This window comes from Lytechinus pictus, chromosome 3 (genome assembly GCF_037042905.1).
Source record: "Lytechinus pictus isolate F3 Inbred chromosome 3, Lp3.0, whole genome shotgun sequence".
In the NCBI taxonomy this organism is placed as follows: domain Eukaryota; kingdom Metazoa; phylum Echinodermata; class Echinoidea; order Temnopleuroida; family Toxopneustidae; genus Lytechinus; species Lytechinus pictus.
Genome location: NC_087247.1, coordinates 62,769,926 through 62,781,997, shown reverse-complemented (window position 1 = coordinate 62,781,997; position 12,072 = coordinate 62,769,926). Strand labels below are relative to the sequence as shown.

General features: G+C 36.8%; 1 protein-coding gene across 2 annotated transcripts in view; it reads right to left on the bottom strand.

Annotated features, from left to right (window-relative positions):
* Positions 1 to 1,745: 1,745 nt before the first annotated feature.
* The window catches only part of LOC135153654 (FYVE and coiled-coil domain-containing protein 1-like), a 37,206-nt gene continuing 26,879 nt past the window's right edge, over positions 1,746 to 12,072 (bottom strand). For both annotated transcript variants that reach the window (XM_064097535.1, XM_064097536.1), the window contains 7 exons: positions 11,705 to 11,792; positions 10,710 to 10,834; positions 9,802 to 10,092; positions 9,031 to 9,204; positions 8,165 to 8,318; positions 4,568 to 4,734; positions 1,746 to 3,845 (listed from right to left, as the gene is read on the bottom strand). In XM_064097535.1, the coding sequence (XP_063953605.1) occupies positions 3,785 to 3,845; positions 4,568 to 4,734; positions 8,165 to 8,318; positions 9,031 to 9,204; positions 9,802 to 10,092; positions 10,710 to 10,834; positions 11,705 to 11,792 (1,060 nt within the window). In that variant the 3' untranslated portion in view covers positions 1,746 to 3,784. The remainder of the gene's footprint in view (positions 3,846 to 4,567; positions 4,735 to 8,164; positions 8,319 to 9,030; positions 9,205 to 9,801; positions 10,093 to 10,709; positions 10,835 to 11,704; positions 11,793 to 12,072) is intronic.

The window sequence follows — 12,072 nt, the reverse complement described above, 5'->3', positions numbered from 1 at the left end:
CAAATACCTTCATAAAGTGTCCACTGGTGTGCTATTCAGCATCCTGATGTGTCAGGCATACTTGGTACGTAACATCTTACTTTGAAATTTGCCTATCCTAATGGAGTAAATGAAAGGTCAATTGTACAAACTTGCCTTGAAGGTAACTATGAACTGGTCTATTATTATGCGACGAAACCCAAGATGTGATACAAGACAGAAAACTGTTAAAATCTCAGCGACAAACTGCCGTTTTCATTTTGTATAATTATAGAATTCCAATATTTTTATCTCACCTTACAAGTACACATTCCAAACTGCATGAACTGCATTAATATTGCAATATATGAATTCAATATTTTCTTCTTTGTGAATAAATTACATTAGAATATGAATATATATTTTAGCAAGGAATCGAGGCAGGAGAGTGTAGAAAATATAATCTTTATACTTACAAGTATATGCAAAGTATGCAAAGCTTTAGTGGGTTTTTTTGTATTGCACAGGTACAACAGACCTAGATAAAAATACTATGGTAATACTTTTGAGAAATGTAAGCAGTATATGTGTGGTATATATATATATACAGTGCGTATAAAAAAAACGGGAGAGATTTTAAGTCTATAAAAAAAATTTTTCAAATAATGATCACTATATTTTGGTGTTAATGGGTGCTCTGAAGTCTTATCCTTCAAATGCCATTAAAGAAATTTAGTTTCATTCATGCTTGAGCGAACACTGAATGTTTTTTGTCTGGGGTTAAAAAGGAGGCTTGCGCCAAAATGGCATAAAATGATAAATATGATGGTCGGACTTCTTGCTAATCAGCAGACTTTCTTTTAACCTTTTCATTATCTTTGCCATGATTTTCGAATTATGCAGTCAAAATTCATTTTCAAATCTATTTATGTGCTTGAATTGTTCTGTTGTTGTTTCTTTTTGATGTTCTCTTTTAGCTTTGAATATCCCTTCTTTAGGCAAGAACATTTTTTTTCAACCGAAGTATGGGAGAGCGTGCTTTTCATTCAAAACATTTCATTGTGTGCTACAAAGGTTATGGTGCCTTTGCACAGTGGCATACAGATGGGCAGGGGCTTGGGGTGCCCCCCCCCCCCCCGATAAAAACAAAAATGACCAAGAAAAAAAAAGTGGAAAGGAATTAACAGGAGATAGAAAATGAAATATGATATCATTTTCTGAATATTCTGTCAAAATCTATTACAAAATTGGATATTCTAATAAAAAAGAGGAAATTTTTGCTTGCTCGCTTCACAACTTTTTAATACATTTTACCCAATCTGCCATATCTTGCTCCTTCAAAATTGACTCAATACACCTTTGCCATTGAAAGACATGAATACTTTCCTGTTTGTCCTGTCAAGTACATAATTAAATGTGGTCAAGGAATCAATAACCCTTTGAAAATAGGATTCATGTTTTCTAAAGGTACCATAACATATTTCGTTTCACATAATAAAAGGATATGAATAATTACAAGTTCTCCCAATTGACAATGCAAATCTTCATGCTTGGGTTGACAAAAAGTCTTTTCTTACTTATGAAGGAAAATTCAAAGGTAAAATAAGTTTTAATGAAAAAACAAAATAATACAAGTAAATAAATAAATTTGTAAAAGAAATTTGCATCATAATTCGAAAATTATGGCAAAGATAATGAAAATATTAGGAGGAAGTCTGCTGATTAGCAAGAAGTCTAATCATCAAATTTTTCATTTCTGCTGTTTTGGTGCAAGCCTCTTTTTAAACCCCCGACAAAAACGTCCCGTGTTCGCTCAAGCATGAACGAATTTTTTTTTTTTTAATGGGATTTCAAAGATAAGACTTCAGAGCATCTATTAACATCAAAATATAGATATCATAATTTGAAACAATTTTTTGTAGACTTTTCAAAACTTCCTTGAATGCTCGAGCGCCTGATCAAGGTAGCCGTGCTAAAGCCGGGATAATAATAATAGCAGGGCCCGCTGTGAGAACAGTTTTCGGAACTGAAGTGGGTATCCTGGGTAAATATGCCGTTATTATTATTATTATGCTTTTAGTCACTAACATAAGTCTACATGGTTAATGACTTGACTTGTATGACTTTAAGTGTATATCACATTATACGCTTAGAACTGCTTTACAATGCTAAGTTTTACCATAACCAAAATAAACATATCATCTTGCACTAGAGCTCCTCTCCCTCGTAGAAAAGCAACTGAAGTTAATTTCTTGAAGGTATGAGGGGACACAACTCCTATTTCCTGAATACCTGTTTTTATAACATTTTATCTACATCATTCTTTCACCAAAGAAATAGGCTGCATCAACAAGGTTATATTCTCAAACAAGACACAGAACTATTTTGAGATAAAAAAAAGCTCTGCCAAGTTTGCATCAGATAAAAAGCAGAGTGTCAATTCGGATTATCAATATGCAGCAGATCTGATTAAGTCATAACAAGAAGACTTTAATACTTTCAGATCAGATACCAAAGCTTTTAACTTCTTCAGAAAATTACTTACAGTAGCAAAGGAAAATGGACTGAAATACAACAGCAATAAACGCAGGCAAACCAATGCACCATCCACAATGGATGACTTTTTTGTTATATCTAAACGTAAAAAGTGTGAACCGGTGTCTGATGCAGCAAGCATTAAGATTGTAATACTCAATCCTACAGTAGATGTGCTGAGGGGAATTAAACAGAAGATTTAGTTACAAAAATATGAAGATCTTTTGTTCACTAGAAGCTCATGATCCCAAGTTCCAGAAATGTCTTAAAACCATCAAGCATCTTTCAGTTCATTACAGACTCAAATTAGCTGCCGTCATCCCAGTTAGTACATCTGCTTATGAACCCACCTTCAGCAAAAATCATCTTAAAGCCAGGATGTCAAACCAGAGGCTGAAAGGCTGTACAGTCATCAGAAGTCACAGGGTTAGAGCACTTGCAATTGACTTGCGAGAATGTAGTGGATATGTTCATCATCAAGTATCCAAAGACAAGAATCGCATCTACCGGTAAGTAGGAGTGAAAGTAAGCCTACAGATGTCAGGAATGTACGTGTATATAGATATACGCATGTAGATAGGTGAAAAATGTCAGGATAATGAAAGTTTTATTTTGTATATTTTTGTCAACATTTATTCTTGCATATAATGGTATTGCTGTTTGCATTTTACTCTGATGTATTTTTGAAGAGAAATACACTTTATGTGACAGAAGAATTAGGTCTATGCCTTAAAGATTAAGATTATACAAGGGATGAGTTCATGATGTGATTTCGAAAAAGATAGGCTACCTTTAAGATATGAAGCATTACCTGGTATTTGTAAATCCTCTTTTATAAACTATAACAGGAAGACTTACATATCTATCTCTGTTAATCCTGGGCTCTGCCCCTGGATCCAACCAGGGATGCAAATGTGATTGTCTGCACCCAGGTCACTATAAAAGCTTCACACTTGATCTTGTGAAAATGCATAGAAATTATTTGTCCATCTCTGCCCCTATTTTAAAAGTCCTGGTGCCACCGCTGAATGAATAATTCATTCTAAGGCATTACTAACAAAGGAGAATTTAGGAAAATTAGAACAAAAATATAATGAGGTTTAGATAAACCAAAATGTAGACAATTATTATGGTAAATGGTTTCATTACATGGTAAGTGATTGGAAATAGAAGAGAATGGTAAAAAGCTGGAACTTTTACAATACATTTCATTATCATGATTTCTATTGAAAAAATGGAATGGAAAAAGATTAAATTTGCACTTTACTGCATCAAAATGGAGCATTGGTTATCAGTATGCTGCTTCAGGCCTTTTGATAGTCAGACTGTACTTCACTGTTTTGCTTGTAAACCTGCACATATAGAAGATACAAAGAGGGGTATAACATAATTCAAACTTTTAATTATGAAGTATATATGAAAAGAATTTGCATGTAATCTCAAACTAATATGGTATTTTAAAAATCAAGGTGTATTTTAAAAATCAAGGTGAATTTTCAACCGTATTAACATCACGTTATTGTAATAAATCAAATATAATTTTTTTTTAAATTACAATGTTATCTGATAACTCACTTCCAGGTGCATGCAGGAACATAGATTTGTTAAAAATCAGTGCTTTTTCATCATAAGACAAGTCATTTATATATAATGACCTCTGGCTTTTGACCTTGAACCCATGATCTCAAAATCTAAAACACGGTTATTCACAAATTTGTCAAACCATGGATTACATTTTTTTCATCTTTGGCATTTGTCTTTAAAACCTGTAAATCTCATCAGATCATTATCACTTCTAAATTCATTACATGGGCACAGTTTAAAGTTAATTCCTGAACTGTGATCAAATATGACTGTAAAAAGCTTTTTGAAGTGACCTTTCTGACCTTTTAATTCATGACTCCAATATTTAATCCCCACTATACTTGACCCAAATTTGAAGTTGATCCATCAAAGTGTTCTTTATCATCAAACTTTAGTTATCATAAGAACAAAAATGGCTCCAGCATCCACCTTCATAAAATTACCTTTGCCTTGTAACGAAGAAATCATCATTATATGATCTGTTATTTACCTTGAAAATTTGTTATCAAAGATAAGGGTATATGTTCCAGGTTTCCTAGCTAAGAGTTCTCCCTGGACAGCATGCTGATGTGAGTTACATTTACAAAGAGGTATTAACTCTTCTTGAGGTGAGGTAGTATCTGAAGAGTCTTGAAATACTACTGAGAAACCAATACTCTGAAAGATAATAAAATAAGGTACTTCATGTTTCACTTAATGATATTTAACTAGGAAGAAGATAATAAACCTAATACAATTCAAATAAGCTGTACCTGGTAAATACATTTAAGAAGCTTCCAAAATTTTATTACATACACTACTCAAAAAAAGTTAAGGACCACTTTTTAAAACGTACATAAAGATTTTATACAAGGTGTTTTATTTCTGGAAATACCTCAGTACAACTGTCCTAAATGTCCTTAAACACGCTGTAATCAATTTCACGCATGGGTGGTTTCAGTTGTTGCACAATGTCTCTCGCATCACTGCACATCCTGAAAAGTGGGCCCCGAGGGGTATCAGCTACCGACATGAAGTGGTAAAAACGAATGTCTGAGTGTCTTTCAGGCAGTTCAGTAACGAGTGTGACCACCTCCTGCAGCAATAACGGCTTCACAGCGCTGTCTCATGGAGCTGATGAGGCGATTGATGTCTCTGACGTCCAGTGCATCCCATGCAGCCTCCAGAGCCACACCCAGCTGCTGCAGTCCAAGTGGATGGGCTTCGAGCTGCTCGAGACTCCTCCCCATCATGTCCCAGACGTGCTCTATCGGGTTTAAGTCCGGGGACCTCGCTGGCCACTCCATACGCTCAATCCCCTGGCCCTCAAGGAACTCGGTCACCACCCTAGCTCGGTGGGCACGGGCATTGTCATCCATGAAAATGATGTTTTGTCCCACATTTTCTGCAAATGGCACCACTATAGGTTCAAGGACCTCATCCCTGTACCTCACTCCTGTCATTGCTCCCCCTGGGACCACGTAGAGACGAGTACGGTTGGCGTAGGTGATGCCTCCCCACACCATGACGCTGCCTCCCCCATAACGGTCATGTTCTGCAATACAGGGGTCTGCAAATCTCTCTCCTGGTCGCCTCCAGACTCTCGAACGTCCATCATTGTGGTCAAGGGAAAATCTGCTCTCATCTGTGAACAGAACTCTACGCCATTGCTGTCTGGTCCATCTGACATGCTCCCGGGCCCAGTTGAGACGAATTCTTCTGTGAGCAGGGGTGAGTGGGACACACTGAGCTGGCCGTCTGGCATGCATATTGGCTCTGTGAAGTCGGTTACGGATTGTTTGAGTGGAAACAATCACTCCAGTTGCTGCAGCGAAGTCATTGTTGAGGCGGCGTGCACTGTGAAAGCGGTTGCGGAGGCTGAGATTCGTCAAGTAGCGATCATCTCTAGGGGTTGTCGAAACTGGTCGGCCACTGCGGGGTCTCTCGGAGTATAGCCCTGTCTCTCGGTGTCTTTGATTTGCTCTGCTAATGACACTGTGTGACATGCCCATCATTCTGGCTACTCTTCGCTGACTGAGGCCAGCTTCCAGCATCCCTAGGGCTCTGGCTACATCTGTTTCACTTAGGTGGTGTCTTGGCATTGCTATCCAGCTGTCCAGGATGCCATCAAACACAATGAAATCAATTTCACACATGCAGTTCTTTCATGTCTCTTGCATCATTGCAATGTGCCCGTACAAAAGTGGCTTCCAAAGCATTTTCTGTCTTTAGTCTCTACAATCAACAACTTGCTGACAATAGCAATGCCGAGATACAGCTGTCCAGAATGCCATCAAACACAATGACATCAATTTCACACATGCAGTTCTTTCATGATGTCTCTGGCATCATTGCAGTGGGCCATAAGACAAGTGTCTTCCAAAGCATTTTCCGTCTTTAGTCTGTACAATCAACAACTTGCCTACAACAGCAATGCCAAGACACCACCTAAGTGAAACAGATGTAGCCAGAGCCCTAGGGATGCTGGAAGCTGGCCTCAGTCAGCGAAGAGTAGCCAGAATGATGGGCGTGTCACACAGTGTCATTAGCAGAGCAAATCAAAGACACCGAGAGACAGGGCTATACTCCGAGAGACCCCGCAGTGGCCGACCAGTTTCGACAACCCCTAGAGATGATCGCTACTTGACGAATCTCAGCCTCCGCAACCGCTTTCACAGTGCACGCCGCCTCAACAATGACTTCGCTGCAGCAACTGGAGTGATTGTTTCCACTCAAACAATCCGTAACCGACTTCACAGAGCCAATATGCATGCCAGACGGCCAGCTCAGTGTGTCCCACTCACCCCTGCTCACAGAAGAATTCGTCTCAACTGGGCCCGGGAGCATGTCAGATGGACCAGACAGCAATGGCGTAGAGTTCTGTTCACAGATGAGAGCAGATTTTCCCTTGACCACAATGATGGACGTTCGAGAGTCTGGAGGCGACCAGGAGAGAGATTTGCAGACCCCTGTATTGCAGAACATGACCGTTATGGGGGAGGCAGCGTCATGGTGTGGGGAGGCATCACCTACGCCAACCGTACTCGTCTCTACGTGGTCCCAGGGGGAGCAATGACAGGAGTGAGGTACAGGGATGAGGTCCTTGAACCTATAGTGGTGCCATTTGCAGAAAATGTGGGACAAAACATCATTTTCATGGATGACAATGCCCGTGCCCACCGAGCTAGGGTGGTGACCGAGTTCCTTGAGGGCCAGGGGATTGAGCGTATGGAGTGGCCAGCGAGGTCCCCGGACTTAAACCCGATAGAGCACGTCTGGGACATGATGGGGAGGAGTCTCGAGCAGCTCGAAGCCCATCCACTTGGACTGCAGCAGCTGGGTGTGGCTCTGGAGGCTGCATGGGATGCACTGGACGTCAGAGACATCAATCGCCTCATCAGCTCCATGAGACAGCGCTGTGAAGCCGTTATTGCTGCAGGAGGTGGTCACACTCGTTACTGAACTGCCTGAAAGACACTCAGACATTCGTTTTTACCACTTCATGTCGGTAGCTGATACCCCTCGGGGCCCACTTTTCAGGATGTGCAGTGATGCGAGAGACATTGTACAACAACTGAAACCACCCATGCGTGAAATTGATTACAGCGTGTTTAAGGACATTTAGGACAGTTGTACTGAGGTATTTCCAGAAATAAAACACCTTGTATAAAATCTTTATGTACGTTTTAAAAAGTGGTCCTTAACTTTTTTTGAGTAGTGTATATTCAAATATTCATGTTCAGCAAAGTTTACAATTTTGTTTTATTAAATCTATAAATCTATTTGACATCAATTATTATAAAGATAAAATCTTCAATTAGCATGTATCTATGTGACTGGACCTCTAGGAAGAACAGAGCCATTATATCAATTGCTCTGAATAGAGTAATCCATCCATAAATTTTTAAGTGTTTATATATTTATATATAATCTTATATCTTATAAATATATTTTTGTTGTTATTTTCATATGGTAAATAAAACCAAACCAAACCAAAATTTTGGAATAACCCAAACACTACTATCACAGTTCGCATGTATGTAGAAACATGGGCAAACTATTTTTAACAGCCCCATAGAATTCACATTATGATTATTATGAAGCTAACCTTTGGGGATGAAACAAACTCCCAGCATAGCATGAGACCCACATCATTGATAGCTACAGGTAGATGATGCTTCTGATAAGCAGCTATAGTTACTTCTTCCCCAGTTAACCCTTCTCCTTCTAGCTCATCTGCACTCAGCAATTGACCATCAGTTCTATAAAAAAATAACATGGAAAGACATGTTTGATAGGTCAAATCTATTTTCTTCTTTAAGATTAATTCCTTAATTTTTTTTTTCAAGAGAATTGAAATTAAACTGATCAGATGTTGCTATATCATGACTCCTTTCTCTATCTATCTACCTACGTAATACTTGCTCACTGAATTGATTTTTTCATTTTTGTTTTTTTAATTGAAATACAGAATAATGTGAGGAAAACTGGAAATGGTAGCATTTGTTACACACTTGAATATTTGGCATCAAAAACATCTCCTTCTTTTTTAGATCAATACATACATCATTGAGGGTTGAGAATTTAAATCCTTCCCCTGCATTAATTTCCTTCAACAAGAAATTCATCCATTGTGTGCTGCACTCCATAAAGATAAAGTAAATGGGGACCTAGCCAGAATTTATGCCTTAAAATGCCAAGTGAATAAAACCACTTCTGCCAAAGGCAAAGTAATTATGCTGCATAACTGAAGATTATTGATAAAGTGATGGTTAGGCTCTGTACAAGCAAGTATAGTTGTTGTAATTATTATCATTACACTGAAAATAATCAAATTTTTTTTTCATGTATGACCTTAAATGTGACTGCTGGCCTGGAAATGTGATTAATAATTTTGAAACTATTTTGACCCTATTTTGACCCTCTATCTCAACTATCAATCATAATATATTGTACAAAGAGATAGAGGCATACCTGTTATTTTCATCAGGTTTGGATTTCCTCTCATTCTCCTCTAGGTCTCTTTCATCTTGTCTAGCAGCAGATACCTCATCTTCACCAATGATATCAAAGTCAGGTTCTGATGCAGTATTCTCAGAGGTGAGGGTTGGAGAAGGTACCACGTCTTCTCGATTTAACCTATGTTTACTGAATTGAAAAACAAATGAGCAACAATAAAGCTGGCCTTGTCAAAAGGCACCAAAGAAGATATGATGGAAGGAAGAGGTGATTAACTATACAAAGAGACACAAAAGAAACTGAAAAAAGGATAAAAAATGAAGGATTGGAGTTGACTGAAACTGCAAGTGTATCAGTATGCTAAAACAAAAGAGTTTTTTTCTGTCATGAATTGGCGATTTAATCCTTATATAATAATTTATACTGTAGCTATGTTATTTATCATTATGCCTTGAAACCATCTTATAGACTAGTGAATTGCTTGTTAAAACTTTTTTATCTTGTACAGCTGGTTAATCTTTATATACCAATTAATGAATAATAACAATAATGAAGAAATAAATAAATGGAGAGAACAGGTAGACAATAGTTGTATAGATAGAAGAAATGTGATGATGAAGATGAAAATAATGTTAATACATTGATCAGATGGATCAGGAAATCAGAGGTTGTTCAAAAATAATTTTGCTGGTATGAATGTTTGTTGACTGAAATCCCTATCTTCTGTAATTCTAATAACTTTCTGTTTTTCAATCATTTCTACAGAGAAGATGGTTGAATACTCACGGGTCACCTTGGGCTATTGCATCCATTCCCACAATCCTTAGTGATTCATCAACATCATCCATGGTGACAGGCTCACTGTTTACACTCTCTGACATCACATCTGACAATCCTTCATCACTAGCGACAGAGCTTGACCCACCAGGCATGTCTCTTGTACTCTGATTGGAAGGATGACCATCATCTAGGCTATCATCATGAGAGTTGGTTGATATGATAGATGTATTAACACTAGCAGCCTCCAGGGAATGCTGGTGACCTACGTAACACTGCTCACACACTCGGCTCTTCTTCCTGGTTTATAAAATTCAATTCTACATTTTCATTTTTTAATTACAACATTCATTTGAAATTGAAATTTAAAAAAATATGAAATAGGTGTATGAACAGAAAAAATACTGTAAATCATTAAAGACAAAAATCGGAAGAAAAAAAATGTAATTTACATGATACAACAAAAGGTGTACAAAAATAAATTTGATAGTTCAGGGACTAAAAATGACTTGTCTTTACAAATTCAATCTTATCAAGTGTCCTTTAATGCATACTACTCAATTTAGGAAACTTTTACATAACACATACCATAACTATTTTTTTTTTAGTTATTGGTACCAGCTTCTTAAATAAGAGGCGGGCAATGATCTGCAATCTTCCATAACATTGTCATTCATTTTAAGTTATCGAATGGAATCAAACATCTTATTGTAAACTTCAAATCATATATGTGTATTTTTTAATGAAATTATATTTTATAAGTATTTATACATAAGAAATGAAACAACCTATAGGTCAATTGAATCAAAGTAGGGGTTCTAAAATAAGTCACACAATTCAGTTGCACAACATGTACTGGGGTAAGACAAGAAAACATAATGATTGCAAAGATTTTAATATTCAAGACAAAATCTTACTTGCTATGGGAGGTCAGTACAAAGAAGTCTGTACATTTTGCACAAAATATTCTTCCACAGAGACGACAGTGATGTTTCCTAACAGTCAGACTAAACTCACACGTACAGGACATGCACTGAGTCACCTAAAAAGAAACAGAAATTTTCATGAAATGCATGAATTTCAGTTGAAAAGTATAACATTAGAATTAATATTCTAAAAGAAATCTTACTTTCATAAGTTGAAAGTTTGTATCTTTCTCCTTCATCTAGTATTTTGAGGAGGAAAAAAGAGAATACATGAAACCAGATAGTCTTTCATTTCATCGTGGCCCAGTGGATTAGTCTCCAGACTCTGAAACAGAAATTTGTGAGTTCTGTTCCCTGCCGTGGTATATAATTTTCTTCAGCTAGAAATTGATCAACATTGTGCTGCACTCAACCCAGGTGAGGTAAATTGGTACCTGGCAGGAATTTCAAAAGCATTTCAAGGAAATGCTTGTGTACTGTAAAGAGCTTGCCACACTAAAACCAGAGTAATAATATCCAAGATCCACTGAAAGAGTATAGAGACATTAAATGGTATGTGATATGCTATAAACAAGATCTAAACATCATTATTACTATCATTACCTTCCAAGACCTCCATATAAATGCTACACATGCAAAAGAATGGTCAAGAAGATCAGAAAACAAATACTTTACTTCAAATTAAATCATCAATAACATGCTTCCAACTTTTGAGGACTATTTCTTCGTTATCAGACTCTCATTGTTAAAGACGTGTCCAAACTGATTGCTAACGTTTTTATTAATAAAAGTTTTGTATGTTTTTGCATGCACAACAATGGAATCAAACTGTTATTGTTGTTATGAAAGTAAAAGTGTATAATTTTTAAAAAGGGTTATTTCTTAATGATTGAGTAAAAACATTTTCTCATATGATGCTTACCAGCAAAAGATTTTAGTTTAAAAATCAGTCATTTATGATTAAATCTTAGATGTTACTGTCTTACCTGTTTATCGTCTAGCCATCTTTCAGATGCTTTCATTTTCCTATGGTACTCCAATTTCTCTGTCCTTTTCCACAAAGTGTCCTTTTCCCTGAAAACACAAACATATTTTATCAATTAATAAATCACTTACAGTTTTAAGCCATACATGTATTTCAACTTGGGATATAGTCCCTAAAAATAAAATAGACAAGCAATGTGCAGCAAATATTATATTATTTCTATTGACCATCTGAACAAAGTAACAGAGACTGATGTTAGCAAAAAAAAGTGGGAAAAATAAATAAACTAAAGTACAACCACAATCAAACAGTAAGAGAATACATGATGTATTCAAAGATTCAGGTAAACCAATTAAAAATTAATTAAAC